The 22,275-nt window shown below is 33.0% G+C and overlaps 10 protein-coding genes across 10 annotated transcripts; 6 read left to right on the forward strand and 4 right to left on the reverse strand.

Moving 5' to 3' along the window:
- Positions 1-76: 76 nt before the first annotated feature.
- NAEGRDRAFT_61835 (uncharacterized protein) lies at positions 77-493 on the forward strand (the record flags this gene model as incomplete). The annotated part of the gene is made up of 1 exon (XM_002682592.1): positions 77-493. The coding sequence occupies one exon, from the start codon at positions 77-79 to the stop codon at positions 491-493; it is 417 nt and encodes a 138-aa protein (XP_002682638.1).
- Positions 494-3,884: 3,391 nt separating this feature from the next.
- Positions 3,885-4,859, forward strand: NAEGRDRAFT_45408 (uncharacterized protein; the record flags this gene model as incomplete). The annotated part of the gene is made up of 1 exon (XM_002682593.1): positions 3,885-4,859. One exon carries the CDS (start codon positions 3,885-3,887, stop codon positions 4,857-4,859), a length of 975 nt encoding a protein of 324 aa, XP_002682639.1.
- A 389-nt stretch (positions 4,860-5,248) lies between these two features.
- On the forward strand, positions 5,249-5,791 carry NAEGRDRAFT_45409 (uncharacterized protein; the record flags this gene model as incomplete). Its single annotated transcript, XM_002682594.1, has 1 exon — positions 5,249-5,791. One exon carries the CDS (start codon positions 5,249-5,251, stop codon positions 5,789-5,791), a length of 543 nt encoding a protein of 180 aa, XP_002682640.1.
- Positions 5,792-6,076: 285 nt separating this feature from the next.
- Positions 6,077-7,561, reverse strand: NAEGRDRAFT_45410 (uncharacterized protein; the record flags this gene model as incomplete). The annotated part of the gene is made up of 1 exon (XM_002682802.1): positions 6,077-7,561. One exon carries the CDS (start codon positions 7,559-7,561, stop codon positions 6,077-6,079), a length of 1,485 nt encoding a protein of 494 aa, XP_002682848.1.
- A 521-nt stretch (positions 7,562-8,082) lies between these two features.
- NAEGRDRAFT_77895 (WD40 repeat-containing protein) lies at positions 8,083-11,085 on the reverse strand (the record flags this gene model as incomplete). Its single annotated transcript, XM_002682803.1, has 1 exon — positions 8,083-11,085. The coding sequence occupies one exon, from the start codon at positions 11,083-11,085 to the stop codon at positions 8,083-8,085; it is 3,003 nt and encodes a 1,000-aa protein (XP_002682849.1).
- Positions 11,086-11,396: 311 nt separating this feature from the next.
- NAEGRDRAFT_61840 (uncharacterized protein) lies at positions 11,397-12,917 on the forward strand (the record flags this gene model as incomplete). The annotated part of the gene is made up of 1 exon (XM_002682595.1): positions 11,397-12,917. One exon carries the CDS (start codon positions 11,397-11,399, stop codon positions 12,915-12,917), a length of 1,521 nt encoding a protein of 506 aa, XP_002682641.1.
- A 417-nt stretch (positions 12,918-13,334) lies between these two features.
- On the forward strand, positions 13,335-14,294 carry NAEGRDRAFT_45413 (uncharacterized protein; the record flags this gene model as incomplete). Its single annotated transcript, XM_002682596.1, has 1 exon — positions 13,335-14,294. The coding sequence occupies one exon, from the start codon at positions 13,335-13,337 to the stop codon at positions 14,292-14,294; it is 960 nt and encodes a 319-aa protein (XP_002682642.1).
- Positions 14,295-14,365: 71 nt separating this feature from the next.
- NAEGRDRAFT_45414 (uncharacterized protein) lies at positions 14,366-16,290 on the forward strand (the record flags this gene model as incomplete). The annotated part of the gene is made up of 2 exons (XM_002682597.1): positions 14,366-15,303; positions 15,369-16,290. The coding sequence occupies 2 exons, from the start codon at positions 14,366-14,368 to the stop codon at positions 16,288-16,290; spliced, it is 1,860 nt and encodes a 619-aa protein (XP_002682643.1).
- Positions 16,291-16,911: 621 nt separating this feature from the next.
- NAEGRDRAFT_77896 (wall associated kinase) lies at positions 16,912-19,347 on the reverse strand (the record flags this gene model as incomplete). Its single annotated transcript, XM_002682804.1, has 1 exon — positions 16,912-19,347. One exon carries the CDS (start codon positions 19,345-19,347, stop codon positions 16,912-16,914), a length of 2,436 nt encoding a protein of 811 aa, XP_002682850.1.
- An 854-nt stretch (positions 19,348-20,201) lies between these two features.
- On the reverse strand, positions 20,202-20,690 carry NAEGRDRAFT_61844 (uncharacterized protein; the record flags this gene model as incomplete). The annotated part of the gene is made up of 1 exon (XM_002682805.1): positions 20,202-20,690. One exon carries the CDS (start codon positions 20,688-20,690, stop codon positions 20,202-20,204), a length of 489 nt encoding a protein of 162 aa, XP_002682851.1.
- Between the last annotated feature and the right edge of the window lie 1,585 nt (positions 20,691-22,275).

A 22,275-nucleotide genomic window follows, 5' to 3' on the forward strand; every position in this document is an offset into this window, starting at 1 on the left:
TTATCAGAAAGTGGTTGGAGAAAAGAAAGCAACACCAAACTTTCATATTTGTACTGAGTTAGTCAATTCTTGTAGAATGTACGGCCCTCTTGGTGTAAATTCTGCTTTTATTGGAGAAGGACTCAATTTCACACTCTCAAAGACTTACGTTTGTTCAAATTCTGCTCGATATTCAATCATGTACTTTGATATGTGCCAATTATGTGATTTAATGGATTTAAATGAACCTCTTATTGCCTCTGAATGTATAGTTGGTCACTACGTTGTAAGAAAGGAATTAGATTGTATCAAGGATATCAAAACGAACGAAGTTTTCAAAGTGGCATCTTTCTCAAAAGATTTTAATGAGATTACCTTAATTTCCAACACCACCAATAAGACAAGGGAGATTAGTAGAAGTGAAGCATTTGAAATGCTCCCATGTGTTGTTGTCAAACTCCCTGATGAAGAGAAATATATTCCTGTGCATTATTATGCATATCAATACTTTTAATAAATTGAAATTTATTGACTTGGAAATTTATTTGTTATTTGAAATTGGAAAAATTTCCAAGTTCCCTCCTGCTAAGACAACTTTTCGCTTGTTTGACGAAAATAGCTTGACGCAAAATCGTCAAAGTACCAGCACGCTTTGACAGTAAGTGTTTAGCGGGATTGTTAGTTGTAAAAATCAAAGAACTTGGAAAAATATTTCAAAAATATTGGAAAAACATCAGGTATATCACGACTCTGTTGATTCTTGGAGTGATTTCACATCTATTAACTCCAAGAATTTCACCACATCATCTCATCATGATTTAAATAATAGTATTAATAGTAATTTTTGGAATTTAATCCTTCATCATGATTTGGAAATAATTTTATTATTTGGAAAAATTCAAGTTGGTACATCATCATCGGAACAACTACCAACCATCATCATTGTTATTTATCATCATTTTAATAGTAATATTTGTGGAAATAAATCTGATAATAGTAATATTTTAGTGAAATTTAATATTTTCACTAAAATCATCATCACTGCCAGATTTATATGATAATTTGGAAAACTTTCAATCTAGTGTTCAGCATAGTCAATTCCATCAGGTAAAATCACTTCCGAACATTTTCCTATTGGTTATCATGATGTTAGGTACATGTATATTTTCAACATGTACATGGACCATAACTCAACATGTACTTCACCAACTTGGAAAATGTCTTTCATCACTACTATTCATACATAATAAACAATATATTTATTATCAGATTTTCATCATTTTGTGTTTTTGCCAACTTCGGGTTATTCATGGTCCCAATCATGATTCATGCCAAAAGTACACAGTCAATCTTCTTGAAACATTAATATACTTTTATTAGTACTATTGTAGATGTACCATATCAATTATTTCGTCTTGTTTCGTTGAAATCATGAAGATTTTGATTTTTCTGTTTTTAATTAAATTTCACATCACATACACCATATTTGTTGATGTAAAAAAGACTAGTTACATGTAAATAATCCATTGTTGATTCTATAATCATGTTTTATTTTGTTTTTGTGTATTTAGGTTTTTGAAATCTTGCAAATTATTCTGAGGTTGTTCTTCATATAAATATGATTTCTCACTTCATGATATGAGGAGGGATTGATATCATGATTGTTTGGAAGTGTTGTACAAATTTTGGACACTCCCTGAATTGAAATCAGGAAGAAAGAGTCTAATCTTTAGCACCATATAAAATATGACATTTGACTATGGTTTTGGTCTTATTGGTTGTTTCCTCAAATATTGGAAAAGGAGAATGATAAACACTTTTTCTCAACATATTCTTTATTTATGGAAGTTATGACCATAAAAATGAATTTCGCATTACCAAACCATGCGAATTTATTTAGTTGAAATTTATTCGCATGGTTTGGTAGAAGTAATTTCATTAGAATAATCCCCTTTAATATAGGTAAAGGTCCTGTTGTTATACTTGTAGGTTGTATCAGTATATTAAATTTAGTAATCATGATGGCTTGATATTGATGCCTAGGCCAAAATACTTAATAATAGGTTCATAGATTTGTTGGAACACTATGGGAACCAATTGAATTATTTCACTTAATCATTGGTTCTAAAAGATTTTCTAGACAATGGATGAAAGTACAACGTTTCTTTTTCAAGAATGATGATAAGGACACTAGAAATTATGATCAAGTTAAGAAGAAGGTAATGAGGTTAGAAAAAGACACCAAGCTTCAATTGCAAAACTTAACATTGGCATAAACTGGACTGCAATTGAAAATTACTGAATCCTACCCTATTAACGAAGAGTACATTAGTATTTATAATAAGGTTTCAATAACCGAAGAAGAGTTTCAAAAAACAATACTACTAAGATTAATAAATATATTTAAATATATCAACAACTCCAAAAAACAACACCAAGAAGAGCAACAACACAAACAAGAAGACCACGGAAACTGAACAAGAAGAAGAATTTGAAAATTTAGTTCTTAGAAAATATTGGCGAATATTCCAATGCAAGAATTAAGGTTGGAGTGGTACAACAACAATAGATAGAAACTCTCTGATAATTCAAAAAAAGTAGAGATACTTTCTCAACCGCATCTTCTTATGTGTTTATCATTTGTTTGAGTGGTGAAGGATAGTAAATTATCAAATCTAAAGTGCAGGTAAATGAAAAAAAAGTAGAGATACTTTCTCGATCAAATCGTGTCATCCTTGTCCAGGGACCATGCTAATCTTCTCTGTATCGTTTATCCAATTTTCTAGCGTCCCTCGAGGGGACTTATCAATATAGGATTTGGTCGATGACTAAAAGTTGAACAAGAAAATATAGTAGTTTTTATTGTGGTTTTGAAAAATGACCTTTAATTTAATTAGTAAAAATATATTGGAAAGAGAGTGGCTACTTTCTTCTGGTACTATTAAATCACTAATAAACACAATATTTATTATCAGTTTTTCATTATTTTGTGTTTTGGCTTGGAGCCAAACCTTGATTGATTCACTCCTTCAAGATTGATCAAACTCATTGCGAACAAGATATTAAAATATTAAATTCTTATTGTTTCTTTTAATTTCTTTCACCTTAAATCTAACAATTAACCTCATTTCCATAAACATCACTATGATCAAATTAAATTTCAAAGATAACCAACTTGTTCAACATCTACACATTCTAGTGATCACACTCATATCAATTAATCCATTTTTCATTTTCAAATTTTTTACTTTCCAAAGTTTCCCAACAAAAATGTCAAAACGTAATAGGAGTAGTTTATAAGCTGAACCTAAGGTGCCAACTCAAAAGACTTACAATAAAACAAATAATCATAAAGGCCAATATAATAGCAACAGGCGGCAGTCACATTAAGGATAAAGCAGGATACAGCATTGTGACAGACAGGGAAAACCTTCAAATCAGGCATCATATGCCCAAAATGCTGAACTACAAGCTTATCCATAAAGCTAATAAAGAAACTGGCTTCAAACTATGAATGGAGCAAAGATCTTAACAAATATGTAAGCATTTTGTAACAGCCATTTTTTCAATCAAGTGAAGATACTCTATTGTCTTTTAGTTTTACAACGTGATATTTCTTTAGATGCACAAGTAGCTCATGCTCTCACAAACGAGATGAAAATCTCTCTTCCCTTCTACAACTCTCAACTTTGAGATGTTTGATTTAATCAGCGAAAAACAACGAGTTCCAATCTTATTAGTGTGTGAGTGAAGATTATAATATTGGTGAATGAAAGTGAAATTTCCAAATATTCAACTTGACACTTCACTTGGCCCAACTATACTATTAAACAGCGTCTATCTTTTTGTGGCGTTCAATTTTAAAAACAATAACAACTTTATTTTTCATATTATAAAATTATAATATGGGTAATAGTTCTCTAGTGAGGTCCTCTATTGATATTGGAATTAAGGGAAAAATTAACAATACTCCCTCTTTTAAAAGTAGTAGTGGCACTACATTGATTGAAAGTAATCATAACAGCAGCAATGCAAATATTGGAGGAGGGTCATCCGATCTAAAATTATATCAAAAATTGAATGATGAGGAATTTGAAAAGGTGGCTCAAGTATTGAGGAAATCACTAATGGATGGAATTGTTACTCTGCCAGGCGATTTAACAAGGTCAGACTATAGACCAATGGAAGCTTCTTCCTCACCACCAAATCATTTCATCACCACCTCTTCAACTTCATCCATTGATCAATCCAAAACTAGAAATAATAGTTTGAATGTACATTCATTTCGTTCCTCTACGAGAAATACTCGTTTGAAGGATATTAAGGGAACCTTTTTTTCAGAATCCATACTCATCAAGAGTTCTAACAATTCACAGTTTAATAATAGCAGCAGCAGTCATTCAAAGATAGTGTCATTGCAGCATGATCAGCATGATGATGAGATGGATGCAATGAAACGATTTAAATTACCACCAATCTCTCCAGCACACCCTTTTTCTGAGAGGGATAATAATAATAATAATAACCAAACAGCAATCACTTCATTTGAATCATTGATTGATGAAACTCATCATGGAGGGGGAGGAAACTCACAACCTTCTCAATTTGAATTTGACAATAATATTAATCATACAATTTCAACTCCTGTGGGATCATCAACATCTTCAGAAAGCAGCTTGGACCAACACCATCATGTCAATACTTCTATTGAATTACAACAAGACAAGACAAATTTATCAACACCAAATCAAGATAGTGCAATTAAATCTCAATCAGAGTCCACAACCAACAATTCAACTCTAACCCATCAATCATCCAATGAAGAGCTCGAAGTTTTCATTTGTCCATCTCATGATGCACATCATCTCCACAATCAATAGCACATCAAGTTCCCTCTCTCAGTGCGTGTTAACAATTTGCTCTCAATATTGCTCTCGTAAAAAGGGCGATAAAAAACCAAAAAGGTCTCTGTACAATCAAATATAAAAATTGACCCTTAATTGACCTTATTTGGAGAATGAAAAACACAAGTGTTCGAAAACCAAACCGTAACATCATAAAAAAACTGCTCAACAAGGACATTCACATAGTCACTTCTCACCAGAAAGAACCACTCGTCGTCATCATTTTGATAAAAATATCTCTCTTTTAAAAACAACAACAAACTACTACACCGCAAATTTATTAAGGTGTAAGACCACTTATTCTTGTTGAAACTTAATAGTAATACTATCAATTATTTGACTCTCTTTTTCAAAATAGATCAAAGATGGGGAGTAATACAGCTCTCACTCATGCCAAAGCATCAGTTAAACAATCACTCACTGAGGAACAATTAGAAAAACTTCATAACATGATGAAACAAAGCCTCATTGAAGGTAAAAAACAAAAGAAGGTTAAAAAGACTTCCAAACTCACTAGTAAGGATTTTATAAATTCACCTCGTGATCCACTCAATGATAGTCTCAAACAAGACTCGAAGCAATTTTCAAACTATCATCCCCATCAAAATATTCTCTACTCTCAATTGTATAATGATGGTGATCCATTTGCTGATAACAAGATTTGCTTTCCAATGCTATTGAAGAATAATCATGATGCTGCAAGACAAAAGTCAATATCACCTCTTCCCTACATTCCTGGTTATTTAGCATCCGATTACATGCCCTCTCCAAAGGCTTTACCTCAATTAAAGTCGTGTGGACGTTTGGTTGGTGTTCATTCTTCACGCACTGAAATTAGTACAGTGCAGAGAAGTAAGACATGTCCACCAACGGCAGCTGCTGTGAATAACAAGTCCTATATTGAATGACTAGTTGTGTGAGGTGAATTTGGTGTGATATTACATCTATGGAATGGTGAGTATTCTCAGTGGATATCACCACCTACAGAATACTGTGTAAATAGAGTACTCAAGATTTTGATGATTCTATGAAAGAAATGATCAAACTTGATTCATGAAAAGAATGATACAATTATCATTCCTAAATAATAAATTTAAATTGTCAAATCATTCTTTGAAATGTGGAATTAATCAGAAAATACACATTAAGGATAATAATTTTATTTTTTATAAAATCCAATTAAGAAGTTGAAATTAAACAAGTAAATTCAAAACCAAAACCACCAACACAACCACTAATTGACTCAAAACTACCATATTAGAATTGTTACTGGCTTTTGATTTGGCAGGTGAAATACTGCTACTGCTAACCACTGGAGTTGGACCTGATGGATATTCATATTCCAAACTTGTACTATTAAATTTGGCCCCACCTGGCATGATAACCATCGGTGGTCGACTCATGACCATTGATGAAATATCAAGACCTGGCAATGATGGTTCGCCCAAGAATACTTGAGCACTCTTAGAGGTGAGCTTCAAGCACGAGTAGGCAGCTTCATATTGAGTTTTACATTTTAAAAAGGCAGATGATTTCAGGTCCACAATTTGATACTTGCCATTTCCTGGAAGCATGTGCGCTGCATTCGAATAACCATTATTCCACAAACAAATTGACACATCCTGAACAAAACCAGTACAAGTTCCAAAACAAACACCATTGCCATTACCTGAAGAGCTAGTTCCATTACAACTGCATTGGAAAGAACCTGGACAATTGAGACCATTTCCATTACAAGTCAAAGTATTGGCAAGACCCAATTTGAAACACATTCCATTCTTTGAACCACAAGTTCCACTATAACAATGAGAATCTGATGAGCACATCTTTTCATGAGTATTGAAATTGACACGAGAGCATTCTCCATTGTAACAAGTTGCAAGTCCAGAGGATCCAATCTTGCTACTCTCACATCCAAGAGCATCTCCTTCACAGAATTCGCCCCATTTGGCATATTTGGAACATACATATTGGTCAATCATGGCAGCTTTAACAATTCTACAAACTAATCCACTTGGACAAATGCTTGTCACACTCATTGGATCACAAACCTCACCTTCCTTTAAGGTTGTTACTTGATTACAAATTCCATTCAAACAAGTCAATCCCTCTCCACACAGTGTATGAGTATGAGTTTGCATATCATGAGTATTACATGTTTCATTGACACTTCTCATTAAACAATTGACACACATTCCAGAGTGACACATTCTATTATCGGCACAAATTGAATAAGTATTCTCAGTTGCACTGTAAACTCCACACATTTCTCCAAGTCCTACTTTGAGATTATCAAATTTCAAGCAATATCCACCCAGACAATTCAATCCATCTGCACAATTATTAATGGAATTGCATGAATCTCCCTGATATCTCGTCTTTCTATAATCACAAATGGAATTGAAACAGCCAAGTGAAGCCAGATAGCAATTAGCATCACTGGTGCATGATTTTCCTAAAACTGAATTCAAGAAGGTTGCATATGGTGCACATGTTCTATTGCCAGAATCGAGTTGCATCATATTGACGAAACCAATTGGACATGTTGTTGATTCAAGTGTTGGAGCAATGTCATAATTGGATGTACATGTTTGAGCATGGACATTGTGCACAATAGTCACCACCAATAAAATTAATGCGTTGACCAACAGTAATAAGTTAAAAGAAGATTTGAACATTTTAAGGTGATTTTTTTTTCAACATTCTTCAAATTTCACGATAAAGTATCATAATTTATTCTTCCCTCACTGTTGTGACAATATGAATGGTTTCCTTCTTAGAAGTCATCTATTACTGTATCCAAAGGGCTTCCACAAACAGTCAGGTCTGTGCTGGTTGGTGAAAACCAATCATTTAAGAGAAAATCTTGTGTTAAAATTCCCAAATAAGGTTCCTTTGTGGGTTATATTGATTGATTTTGATTGTGGTGAGGCGGGTAATTATAAAGCATTTTCTTCAACTAAATGCTGGATGGACAGGTCTGTGGTTAGATTATTCTCAAAAGTTTTCAAAAAGACATTTTCACAAGCCAATCGTTCTATCTTAGTCACATGCTTATGAATTCACATTGAAATTGCTGTAAATTCAATTGTTAGTTTCCATTTAATTTCTCTTTAAGGTTGGAATAATCTTTTCAAATGTGTTTAGCTCCGTTGTGAGTTAGAGAACAGTTTATGATGATTTTTATGATTTTTATGTTTTACAAAATTGTACATGCTTCTGCATTGGCCTGGTACTTATTTACAATATTATATCTGTTGAGGATTACATTCTCTCCATCACCAACCCAGGTTTCTTGCTTGGTAGTTTCATTCTTTTGCTCACTCTTTTCATCTTGTTCTCCAATGTGGAATCTACCGAGAATGTATTCATTAGTTCCCTTTTCAAAGTAGGTGAAATAGGATTCATCGAAAAAGATTTCCTTCTGAGTATGTCTGGTATTACTAGTTGAAAGAGTTGGGAGGGCAAGAACTCTAACAAGTGCACCAGCATCAGCTCCACAAATACTCCAAATTCTAATAACTGATTCATTAACACAACAAGTAGCAACCATAGTACCAGCAGCAATAACCTTGGCACAAGAGACAGCACTTGGATGTTCCAAGGTCATTAAACATTGACCTGTGTGCAAGCTCCAAATTTTGACAGTCTTATCGGATGAAGAAGAGGCCAACACATTACTCAAATCAATCAATTCAGTATTGAGAGACATTGAAGTAACAATGGAATCATGACCTTCAAGAGTATAAATTAATCTCCAACTTGCCATGCTAGTTGAGTTGCTGATATCATATACATAAATCTTCTTATCAACAGTGCAAGCAATTACTTGTTGAGTAAGTTCCCAAGAGGTAACTTCTTTTGAATCTGTTGGAAGTTCCTTCAATTCAAAGCTTTTAGAGAGACGTTTCATAGAAATGTCATAAATGTGAACACAATATTGAGTTGGAACACGAGCTAATTTTACAATGGCCATACAGGTCTTGTTACTAAGTAATTTAACAGCAACAATATAATCCTTAGAATAGGTAACTTCCAAAAATACTTCATCCTTCAACAATTCTGTACCTCCAATAACAACCAAAGTAGAATTGATATGGTAGTAGCTAGATTCAGTATAAACAAAGCACAAGACACCAAATTGATAATCGAATGGTGAATGTGAAAGATAAGAGTATGGAAAGTGCAAAACTTCCTTATTAAGACTGATAGTATCCTTCTTGGTTTGCAATTGTTGGCTTGCGAGTACCCTCAATCTGTCCTTGAAATGCAAATACCCTCTCACAAGAATACCATCAATTTCAGTCCACCCTGTTGGAGACTTTCTCAAATCCAAATCAATTCTAATCTTTTTAGTTGGGTAATCCTTTTTGAGAATTGTTGGTGCAAAAACTCTAGATCTTTCCATCATTCTACAATTGGTATCGTATGGTTTTCCTAGCCAAACAGTATCCCATGAGTTGGTAGACTTGTCAAATATCGAAATTTTAAAGACACCACCAGGGCAGAATGTTTCAAAGACACGAACTTCTTCAATGAACATTTCTTCTTCAATTTCAAATTCCAAGAATTCCAATGATCCAAAACCTAAAGTTCTATTGGATGGTGACCATGCAGTTCCAAAGGATCCATATTTTGGATAGGTATTGACAACTCCAATCAAATTGAGAGCAGAAAATGGTGGATAATCAGCTCTAGAGTGGGCTGTGGATAAGTCATCATCAGCAGTTGTAGAGGCAGCGCCTCCCTCAGATCTATTTCTTGAAATGTACTCACTGCTGCAATTCATTACCTTTGAGACCCATTGTTCATATAAAAACTCATCAGTTTCACTTAAAAGGCTCTCGTGAAGCTCTTTCATGGCAGATATTGGCAAATCATCTTCGAACATATTATCCAAAATTTGTTTTCTTCTACCTGTTAATCTATTGGCAACGTGAGAGTCTTTAGCACTGAACAAACTATAGGTTAAAAGATCATAGGAAAAGTGATGTTTAAAAGGTTTGGTTGTGTGACGGAAATTCTTTCTAGTATTTAAAATAACACGACCATCCAACAATCTTACATCCTTCAAGTGAAATCCATTACTCTTCCAATCATCGGTATTGGTTGAACAATAATTCATAATACCACTAAATTCGTCAACAAGACGATCTCTTTCCTTGTCCAATTTTTCCTTTTCCTTTCTAACTTCCTCTTCATCACTAACATATTCTCTTCTTTTAATGGATGGTTCAACAGAGGTGTTCAAGATTGAAATTTTAGAATCACTTGGTGTGGATGGATTGGAAGGTACTTTTGTATTGTTGGTATTTTCAATATCAATCCATCCTTTTCCCTTCACGGCCTCTTTCAAACTGGAAGAGGAGAGTGTGAGAATTTTCAAATCAGGTTGTGTATAAACTTTCATTAAATTCACTTGACCAAAACGATAACATGTTTGCATTTGCTCTCTATATTTGACAGCATTTCTCCAATTGCAACGTGGTCTCTTGTAGTACTCTCTTTCCTCTCGTTGAATTGATTCTTGTGGTTGTTGTTGTTGTTGATTATTTGATGACGATGGTTGGCCTTTTTCAAAAACAGATGATAATGTAGAGAAGGAAGCAAAGGATGGTGTTGAAACCAACTGTGGAGGAATTCTAGAGTTTTGAGATTGTGCCGAATTAACGCTTCCTCTTGGAGAAAGTGGTGTTGATGTTATGATTGGTGAAGAGGGAGCAAGGGGAGATTCAACATTAGCCTTCACAGCAATAGGGAAGGTAGGAGAGGAAATTCCACCTGTTGTTGTTGTTGTTGTTGTTGTTGCTGTTGTTGGTGTTGGAGGTGGTTGTGCTGAAGCTCCACCTGAAATTAAAAACGATTGACGATTATAGTCGTGATAGAAGGTAGTATATGGTTCGTATCTGGCAATAAAGTATTCCAAGAATTTGCTCTCATCATTTCCAACATTTTGAAAGATATGACTTGCCTTGCAACAACTTTCAATATCGGCACCATTCATGAAGGAAAATATGTGGAAAATAATACTTTCATTCAATGGTAATTTTCTCTTATTTCTTGTACGGATTTGTACCAATCTTGCTTTTTGTTTTTTAGAGTAGATTGGATTGATCAGGTGGGTGTGATTTGATGTGGCCGACGACATGCTGCCGGCAGCAGTTAATGATGAAGCTGCTTGGGTTGATGTGTCGATGGACATTTTTTGAATTAGATAATAAAAATTATTATTTGATTTTTAAATTTCTAAGAAAAACAGATCTTGCATGGAGAAAATGCCAGATTTAATATAATAGAGTTACTTCGTTCTCCTCGTTTAAAACCAAGACAACAATCTATTAAATCAAATTGGAAAACAAATAAAACCACACAGGTTTAAGAAAGGTCACAAAAATCTACTTAGAAAGGTTTTATTTGTACTTCAAAGTAAGTAATTAATTTACAATTTCCAGTATAATCAAAACTTCTAATGCACACTCGCACTCAATAAATAAAACAACAATAAAAAAAAACATGAAAATTTCCACAATCAAACAATTAGTACGGGAAGCTAGTGCAAAAAATCGACAACAATCACAAATTTCAAATCACCGCGACGATGATTCTGATGCAATGACCGTAAGCAATGATGAAGAAATGAAGGAATTCAATTCTTCTGATCAATTAATTTCCAATTCTTCTTCTTCTTCAACTGCTCCGAAACAAAGAAAGAACAGAAAGAATTATATTACATCAAATTCGTTTTTTTCTAAAACACATTCAATTAAGATGTATGCTGATTTGTGGTTTTATATTTCGAAATTTATGGATGAACCTTTAAATTACTTTCTTACACAGTTTCGTTTAATTTGTAAACAGGCCTTGGAGGCTGCAAGCAGATACACCAAATTGGAAATGAATGGGATTTATGGAAATAGATTATTTTTAATGATTTGTAATCACATGACCGAACTTAAAGTATTGTCATTAGAGAAACGATTACAAAATCGAAAGAAAGTAGGAATTACAGATATAGGTCCATTGAAAAGGGGAAATTTAGAAAAGTTAGAATATTTAAACTTGCAAAATAATTCCATTTCCAATGTTACAGCTTTTGGTGTTGCAAAGAATTTGAAAAATTTGAAATATTTGAATTTAAAAGGTAACAAGATTACTACTTGGCAATATTTGGCTAATAAGAAATTGAGGAATATCGAATATTTAAATTTGAATAGTAACATGATTACCAGTGTGTACACGTATCTTTATATAGATACCAAATTACCTGAATCCAATTTGAAAACTCTCAAATTGGGAAATAACAAGTTGGATGCAATTTTTTTCGTTAACATTAATATGAACTATTTCTCCAATTTAACAAACTTGGATTTGAAATATAATAGAGAAATTGGTACGATATGGTATAATGGTGAATCGAAATTGGATAAATTGGAGCAATTGAATATTAGTGGAACAAGTATTATCGATCTGACACATGTTCTAACTAGCTTTCCAAAATTGAAAATTCTCAAATATGGCAGTGTTGACTATGAAAGCATGACAACAATGAGCAATCTATTGCAAGAATTATCTCCATCCATAGTCGAAGATACACCACTAAAAAATCAAATTGAGACGCTCTATTTGAATAACATGAAACTAACGTGTGGAAATATTGTAGAGCTCTGCAATCTGAAACTATATCAACAATTAACCAAACTAGTCTTGAGTGAGAACAAAATTTGCAACCAATCTATTCAAGTGCTTTCCCAAGTACCAAATCAATTGACTAGCTTGACTGTTCGTAATTGTTTTCTTAATGATGGTTGTGCCACACATCTATGCTCCTTTCCAAAATTGAAATACTTGGATGTTGCCTGGAATTTCCTCACCAATTCAGGTTGTAATGTGTTGGTGAGCTCGAATTTGGACCATCTCGATATCACTCACAATACTTACATTGATGCCAAGCTCATTTCAAGTCGGCCAACCAGTATCAAGAAGATTATTTATGGTTGGGGAAGAACCAACATTCATGAAAGAATTACTCAATAGTAAATTTATTCAAATTCACAATTATATGTAATAACAAATAGATGAACATTTAAAAGTAAAATTAAAACTTTAAAAAAAATGTTTAACAAGTAGGTAGGAAATATTTTCTCTCTCTTTTTATTGAATTCTAAATAATGGAATTGTTATTGTGATGCCTATCGGAATTAATTGATATAATCCTGGACTAAATATTTATATATATTTTGATTGAATTTACTATTAATATTATCATCATCATATGATATTAGAATTTTGGGAGGATTAAGTAAAACAAGTATATTTTCAAAAATTGGATCAATTCTAGGAGGTGGAGCAACATCAAGGAAGATATTTAATGAGGAGGATTTTAAATTGTTGGAAAAGGCTCTTCTCTCGAGTGATGTCGGAAATAATACTACACAATTACTTCTAACAAGGATGAAGACACAAGTATCTGAAATTGAAAAGCAAATTGAAAATAATCCCACTGCAGAGGAAAATGTCAAACCCATGAAGAATATTCTACGTGAGGAAATGCTGAAATTATTCCAATATCCAATGCAACAACAAATTGTAAAGAGATTGCAACAAAATCAAGGAACACCTGAGGGTGGAGTTTCCATTCCTTTGATTCCATTAAATCCAAAATCAAGACCAACTGTTGTACAAATTTGTGGAGTGAATGGATCTGGAAAGACAACAACTATTGGAAAATTATTACACAAGTATAGAGAATCAGGAACTGTTAGAAATATTGTTGTTGCAGCTGCAGATACAGTCCGAGCAGCAGCTCCAGATCAATTGAGAACTTGGGTTGAACGTACAAGTGGATGTACTCTCGTCGATTTGACAGAATCTGAAAAATTGAAAAAACAACACACTACAACTCCTCAACAAGTCAAAGTTAAGAATATTAGACAAGTGAGTTATAAGGTTCCTGCTGAAAGTGTAGTTTATGAAGCCATTCAACAAGCTTTGAGAAAGGAAGATGTTGACCTTGTTTTTGTTGACACTGCAGGAAGATTGCAAAATCAAGAAGCTTCAATGAAAGAATTGAGTTTAATTACTGAAATGTGTTCCAAGTCGAGAAAGGGAGCACCTGATCATACATGGCTCATTCTCGATGGTACAATAGGTCAAAATTCTATACAACAAGCCAAACTATTCCAAAAGTATGTGAGAATTTCAGGAATTATTGTCACTAAATTGGATGGAAGTGCCAAAGGAGGTGTCATTCTTGCAATTGCCAATGAATTGAAAATCCCAGTTCTCTACATTGGTTTGGGAGAAAGTGTCAGTGATTTGAAACCTTTTTATCCTGAACAATTTGTTGATTCCATCTTGTCAGTAGCCTCAGCAGAGGAAAAACAAACAAAATCAGAAGAGGATGATGAATAAATCAATTTAAAATAATAACTATTCGAAATGCATGGCGAATTTAAATGTTTTTTTATGTTTTTTGAAAAAAAATGAAAGAACATGATATTGAACAATTTATTGAATGGTCCCACAACATTGGAGCCTTCAAACATGAAAATATTGACTTGAAATTCATCTCCTCCGAGTGTGGTATCGGAGGTATTCTAACATCAGACATTCAAGCCTCTGAAGATGATCAAGTGGATTTATTATCTGTTCCTTTGGAAAATTGTTTAAATGTTAGGAATATGAATAGGGAATTTAGAGATTTAATATCGGAATTGAAATTAATTGCTGATGGAAATAATGATAAGAATGAAGAACTTGCTTCTCAGTGGAAGGGAACAAACATGTTTGAAAATGGATTAATTGTTTTCTACATGTTTTTAATTTATGAGTTACATGTTGAGAAGGAGAAGAGTACACACTTTCCATATTTGAATTTATTACCAAGGGAATTTACTACAGCTCTTTATTTTGATGAAGATGAAATGGCTGCATTGAGATCTACCAATTTGTACAAATCTGTGCAGAGTATTAGACAAAATTTGAAGCAAATTTACGAAACGAAAGTGGAATATTTAATGAACAAGTATCCACAAAAGTTTGATAGACAAGTGTTTAGTTATGAGAATTTCATGTGGGCTTTTTCTGCTGTTTGGTCAAGAGTTTTTCCAATTGAATATCCTGCAGAGAATGGAGAAGGTGTGGAAATTGTTCCAACATTATTGCCAACAGTTGACATTTTGAATCACAAATTTAATGCCAAGATTACATATTTCACAGGATCTGACAGAAGATTCTACTTGAAAACAAGAGAATCTCTCAAAAGCGGAGACTATGTCTGCAACAATTATGGAGCAAAGAGTAATGATTCATTCTTATTGAGTTATGGATTTGTCATTCCAAATAATTCTGAAGACACTCTCTATGTTCAATTTGGTATTTCTGATGATGGCAATGAAGAATTGGTTCAATTCAAGAAAAAGTATTTGGAAGACAATTCTCTCAAGTAAGTTTTATAACATCTTTATCTTGATAATATTCCAATAGTCTTGGATTTTATCTCAAAAAACAACAACTGCCAGAAGACATGCTAGATTCCATTCGTATCTGTATGATGACCGAAGATGATTTTTATCTTGCCAAACAATCAACAATCTCTCAACACAGAGAACAATCTAAGGATTCTGTCTACAGATTCAGTGTAAAGAATGAATTCAAAATGCTTCACACACTGAGGTCATTGTTCATATCAAAGAGACGTCTCTTCCCAACCACTATTGAAGAAGATGAAGAAGAGTTGAGTGAAGAAACCAACTTTAACATGCAAAATATTCTCATTTACATAATTGGACAAAAGAAGATTATTGAAAATGCCTTGAAATGCATTGATGAAAAACTCTCTACTTTGCTTGGAACCTATACCAAACTTGTGGACAATAATAATCATCAGGAAAATATTCTCCAAACCATGAAGAATATCTTTATTGAAAATAGTGGAAAATTATCTGTGGAAATGAGACCAGAATTGAATTCTTTCCATGCCATTTCCAAAGAATCCATCTCAAAAGGTGAAATAGTAATGATTGTCAAATCAGAGGAATTAATAGATGTGGATAATGCTCTTGATTCCCCGTTTGGAGAATTCTACACTGAGGCAAGAGAGGAGGATCTCAGTGCCAATCTCGATGATGAAATGGCTGTCATGTTTTACATTATGTTTGAAATGTTCTCCTCTCCAAATTCACCTCTCAAGTCCAATAATCACAAAAAGTTTTTCAATCTCCTTCTCAAGCATTACAATTTCCAAGAAACTCCATTCCTCTCCGAAAAACTTCAAGATGAGCTGAGTGGAACCAATACCCTTGATTTGATTCAGAGAACAAGAGATGGACTTTCTGAAGTTTTCGAGGAGATTAAGAGTGCCCTCATACAGTCTGGTGTAAGTTTTCATTCTCTAATTTTTTACTGAAATTTATATTTTCACAGTTGCAAGATGAGGAAAATGTAATGACCTTTGAAAACTTTCTAGTTGCCTATTCAGTATTTGATTTGTTCGCTGTTGGATCAGAGACTGTATTACCAATACCAGCAATTTCACAATTAGGCAGCTTTTTGGTTGAGTTTGATGATGGAAATCTTGTGGTTAAAAGTTTGATTGACATTCCTAAAGATAAGATTATTACCTTCTCTGCCCTTTCACTCACAAAACCAATCGAAGACTTACTCATGTACAACATTTATCCAATTGATTATGAATTGGCCTTGCCTAATGTAAAACATGCCATTGGTATTGATTTGGAATCTTTAGAATCTCTCATTACACAACAAAAGCTTGACATTTTGAATTTTTTGAACAATTTATCCTTCACTCACTATTTGACAAGAGGTAGAAAGTGTAGCCTTCTTCCAATCCAATTAGGAGTTTTATTTACTACAGATGAGATTGCACTTTCAAACCTTCTCAATCAAAAAAAGATTGAAATTAACATGTTTGATTCGTCAGTCATGGAGAATGTGAATCACGTCATTAGTGCAATGGTTGAAAACTTTGCAAGTGCCTTCTCAGAGAATGAGGAAGCAGTAGAAGAAATCAGAACACTGTCAAGTATAGAACAGAATGCAAAACTCTTCTTTCCTCACTTCTTTCAGAATAAAAACCTTCAATTTTATTAAATTCTAATAAGGACAATCCATTCTTTTCATTATTATTGGAAGTGCTTAAATTTTGTAAAACGCACTTGACATGCTTCATGGTTGGTCTTTCAGCCCAGTCCTTTTTCAATAAATTCAAAACCAAATCAATAGCAATTGGATTGACTTCCTTCTCCACAAGCTCAGCCCTAATGTTATTATAGGCCAATTCATAATTTTTCAAAATTGCATCAGACATGAAATAGGAAGTACTTTCCAATCGAACCTTTGTACGGAATGTCAATAGATTGTACAATAAAACTCCAAAAGAAAAACTATCTGTAGCCCTCAAATTCTCTCTAGACATTTCGGCTTTTGATTTCAATTCAGGAGAAATTGTTGGTAATGAACCCAAATAGAGAGCATGTCTTCTCATTTGAAAGTCTGGACTGTCTCTTGTAATCTTGATTACATCTTGTCTTGTCGATTGCAAGTAACCAAAATCTGCAATCTTGACACATTTAGAAATGCAAGACGGATCTAAGAGAACATTTTCCACCTTAATATCTCTGTGAACCAAATCTAACTGGTGCAAGTAATTAATTGCATCTGCAATTTGATAGGCAATCTTGAAAGTATCTGGGAGTGATTCATCACCCTCAACTTCTTCATGATAAAAGATCAAACTAGTCAGTGTATCATAAAAAGGCATAACTATATGACAATAGGTTTCTTTGTCTGTCTCACTATTACAAAAACCATCAAGGTATGGAGTGAGATGTTTGTGGGAGAGCGATTTGATTTGGGAAGTGTGTTGGAAGAACTCGTCAAGCTCTGCATTGGTAATTTTCATGTGTTTGATTGCTACAGTTCGATTATCAGTTTTGGATATGTACTTGTGCAGAATACCTTCTGCTCCACGCCCAATCTCCTCTACGAGTGTGAAATGTTCTAGAATTTTTTGATTAGTCTCGATATAGGTTTCCTCAATAATTGGAGTTGTATTGGTTGTAGGTTTCTTCTTTTTTCCAATTTTAATGGTGTTAAATTTGAGTTTACCACCATCTTCCAACTCTATATTATTAATACTATTTACAGTACCAACTCGGTGTAGAATGGTATAATCTTTACAAGTAAAGATATTTCTAATTGAAGTGTTGCTGAGCTTGAGTGATTCCACAATGTGTGGAGAAATTGGTTGTGGAAAGTTTGTAGAGATATTACTTCGCCACAGCTGATGGTTATTATTACTGCCCCAAGAATAGATCAATCCACTGATTGTCCTAACCACAGTATGACTATCCCCTGTATCTATGGAATGAATCTTCTCCTCTCCAAATAGCTTTTTTTGAAGCTGTACAGGTTCGAATAATTGCTTGTTAATGGAAGGGCTGAAACCTAATTGACCCATGTGATTTCCTCCAAAAGCATAGAGTTCATTATTGAGGGTAAGAACTATAGAGAAATTGGAGCCTGCGGAAATCTTGCTAATTTGTGATTGAATTCCTTTCACTCTATTCAATTGTAAAATGAATTCCTCATGTTTTCCAACTCCTGTTTGGCCAAATGAGTTATGGCCAAACGAATACAATAGTCCTTCAGTAGAGACTGCCAAAAAATGACCATATCCAACACTAACAGATCTAATAGTAACACTTCCATAATCTCTCTCTGCCTTTTTAATATCTAAACTACCTTCCAAAATTTGAGTTTCAAAATTTTCAGTGAATGTGTAATAAATCTGACCATCAATAGTCAACCACACTGCTAAACCTCCTTTGTATTGGAAATCTGCTACATTTTCTTTCAATATACTAGCCACATTAGAATTAATTAAATCTTGAATATCTATGGCCTTTCCATCGTTCCACACGTAGAATTCTCCCAATAATTTATCTACAATAAACAATATTCTTAATTGTGAATTTGTTTCTCTATTTACATTTGAAATGACTTGTTCATTTTCCTCGAATCTATTTGCACGATATGGTGCAGATCGTACAATGTATCTATTTAATGAAGTGGAATCTGTCGAAATATCCTCCTCTTCGTCCAATTCTAAAAGTTTTAGCTTTTTCTTCAATTCTGTCCTAATACTTTCTTCCTCATTCATGGTCCAAACCATAAAGTCTTCATAAATTTCAAAATCTGAATTCTTTAACAATAGTAATTGATTTGTCTTGCTTCTGACCATTAACAAGTCATCATCGGATTGACCTTGAAAACATGATATTTCAAGGTCTTGTGTAAGAAAACTATCTGGTAATGTATTGTCCTCCAATACGAGGATTGAATTGTTTCCACGCCCTGTTATCATCAAGGAAGGCCTTTTTACATTATCGTCATCATTAGTACTAGTTGAGAAAGAATGCTGATGAACATTTGATTTGGCCATCGAATAGAAAACCTCTTCATGTTGATTACCATGTATCACTAGTACAAATAATTTGAATATCAGCAATATGAGGAGGCAAGCCTTCAATAATATTATCAATGTTGGTGATGAGGTGAATGCTTTCATTCTCCAATTAATCAAAATATTTTCTTTCAAAAAACTTATTAAAAACTTTTCCGTAAGACTTTAAACACACGTAAATCGTTGGTGTTAATATTATATTATTGTGTATACTCTTGTGAATTTGTTGCTGATGATGATGATGGTGATGGTGGGTACTACTCTCCTAAATTCAATCACAACTTATTCTTGTTGTGAATTAATCATACTTGGTATTTTTTTCTGTTATTTTTTTAATGCATTCTTTTGGTGGTGAATTTGATATTTAATTTTGGAGGGAGATTTGTGAGTGTTTTGGGTGATTTGAATGATCTTGATCCCCAAAAGTTGAAATGCATTTGGTAAGGTGTCGAGGAATGTGTATGAAAAAGTAGGACGGATGACAATTGAATGAAATATTTGAATGTTGTTTCTTTAAGCATTTTCTTGTTTTGATTTGTGACAGTAGTAAACTCAAAATTAATTGATTGATGGTATATTTCCAATTAAAGAGTATTTTCATTTATTGTATATTAGATAATACCAGTAATCCTAATTGGTTTTTCCTTTCTTAAGGCTGCCACAAGGAAGAAGAAACTTGCAAATAACAAGTGGAATCCAGCAACTGCTGTTTGAACACAAAAGAATGAATAAACACAACCACTTTGTTAAATCATTCCATAATCATATTTGTAAGTATTTTGCATAAATAGTTTAATAATTTCTCTATTAATTGAAATGGATGAATTAACAACTTACAAGAAACAAAAAACGCATTGAGTTTCATTTCTATACAAGATACTCAAGAATGTACAAACATGTTCTGGCCATTGTTTTGGATTCAAGATATCCTCAACAGTGACCTTATCTTGCTTATTAAATTCACTGAAAAAACACCAAACATAAAGAATAAAAGATAATAATATACAATAACCACCAGGAATATAGGAGGCCCAAATTGGATCCGATGGTGTCATGACTACAGAAGTAAATCCACAAATAAATAATGTATAGATGGATCCGATTTGTAAATTTCTAGCCAGAGGAGCAAACTCTAATTTTGATGTTACTGGATTTTCCTTCTTCGGTGCCTTATATTTTGTTTTAACGAGTGTATCGTTTTGAGTCTCCCTTACTACTTCATCAGGAACAGACTCGATCAAGGTTTGATTTAATTTTTCTGAAAATCCCTTATAGGATTCCTTTTGTGCTTCATCTTCAGTGTAATAGATTGGTTGGGACATTGGGTTTTTTTTATTGTTGTGGAAGATTGTACAATGAATGGACCAACAGTTTTTCATCATATTATCAACGAAATGCTCCTTCTCTCAAAAACAGCGCCCCAATATCGATAAGCATGCCTTGCTTATTAAGAGGACTCATGTTTCGATTTGGAAAATTAATATTTTCCGAGAGGTGATCTTTGGAGAAATATAAAAGTGAGACTATTATTGATTTGACTCCAAATAATATTTGATTAGAAACATTTTATAACTGGAATGATACCCTTAAATCCAATTCAAATTGCAGGTTTAAATATCAGTAAAACTTCTAATTAAAATTTACATATATTAATCATCGAAACTCTTCAATTTTGATTTAATTCCAATGTTGCAATCAAAAGAATAAAGTGAATCAGCTAGAGTCTTTCTCAAAGGCATTAACACGGTTTTAAAATCAATTAATCAGAATGGATCTCTAACTTTTGTAGATCATATCAAACAATTGAAAATTCTTATCATTTCAATGGTCCATCTTGACAATGAGTTTTCAGAAATAAAACTGCTTGAAACATAACAAGGTGTTTACTATAGATATACCATTTCTTACAAGTAATGAATTGACTAAAATCTGACAAACGTATAATCAAACTCATATAAAAGAGAGATTATTCTGCCCTAGATGGAAATCAAGAAATGGTACTTGGAAATGTTTATTTGGATTGAAATAACCCAAAGTATGACACGATATAATAATCATCATTATTACTAAACATTGGAATTTAAGGTTATTAATAAATGAAGAAAATTAAGCCTTAAATTTGTAATATTTTGGCGGGAAAGTTTTTACAGAAATTTATTTTTAATTTAAAAAAATGTCACAAATCTATCACATGTTAATTCATCAAGAACACCAAATTAATTCTTTAAAATGTGATTTAATCTTCAAAATCCTCCCAGTCTTCAAAATTGATCGGCGATTTAATAAGGCTTGCAAACTTGTCAATAATTTCAAAATAAGCCTTTTTCAAGTCAAAGTCAGAAGAATTAACATTTCTTTCTTTTCACAAAAGACACACAATTCATAATTATCGCTTAGACAAACAAAGGTGTTACATGAATCACACTTGCATCAGTTGGATTCATTATTGACTTTGGTATCAAGCCTCTTATACCAAGCCATTCTCGTAACACCAGATAACCCTGTTGCTTTTTGAATAACCTTGCATAACTTAATGGTGTAATCTAAGGTTCTTTCTTTGGCGGTTCTGAAAAGCAATTTCAAATCAAAATTTTCATCCTTAGGATCTAGAATTTGATTTGAATTAATTATTTCTAATAATTCCTTGGTGGAATAGAGTTTCATTTTTTTAAAAGTACTTTACTATTGAAACGTTCCATTATTATTCATATTCTTCTCAATTATTTAATATTAATCTAACAGTTTATTATTATTATTATTAATAAATTGTTAAATGTCTACTAATGATATTGAATTGGAATGGTTTGATTCATCCTTAGATGAAAATCTAAAATTCAACCAACAAATAAACCAGAAAATGTTTAATGGAAAAAGGTATTGCTTAGTAATGATAATTGGATCATTTCA

The sequence above is a fragment of the Naegleria gruberi genome (assembly GCF_000004985.1).
Source record: "Naegleria gruberi genomic scaffold NAEGRscaffold_2, whole genome shotgun sequence".
Lineage (NCBI taxonomy): Eukaryota > Heterolobosea > Eutetramitea > Acrasida > Naegleriidae > Naegleria > Naegleria gruberi.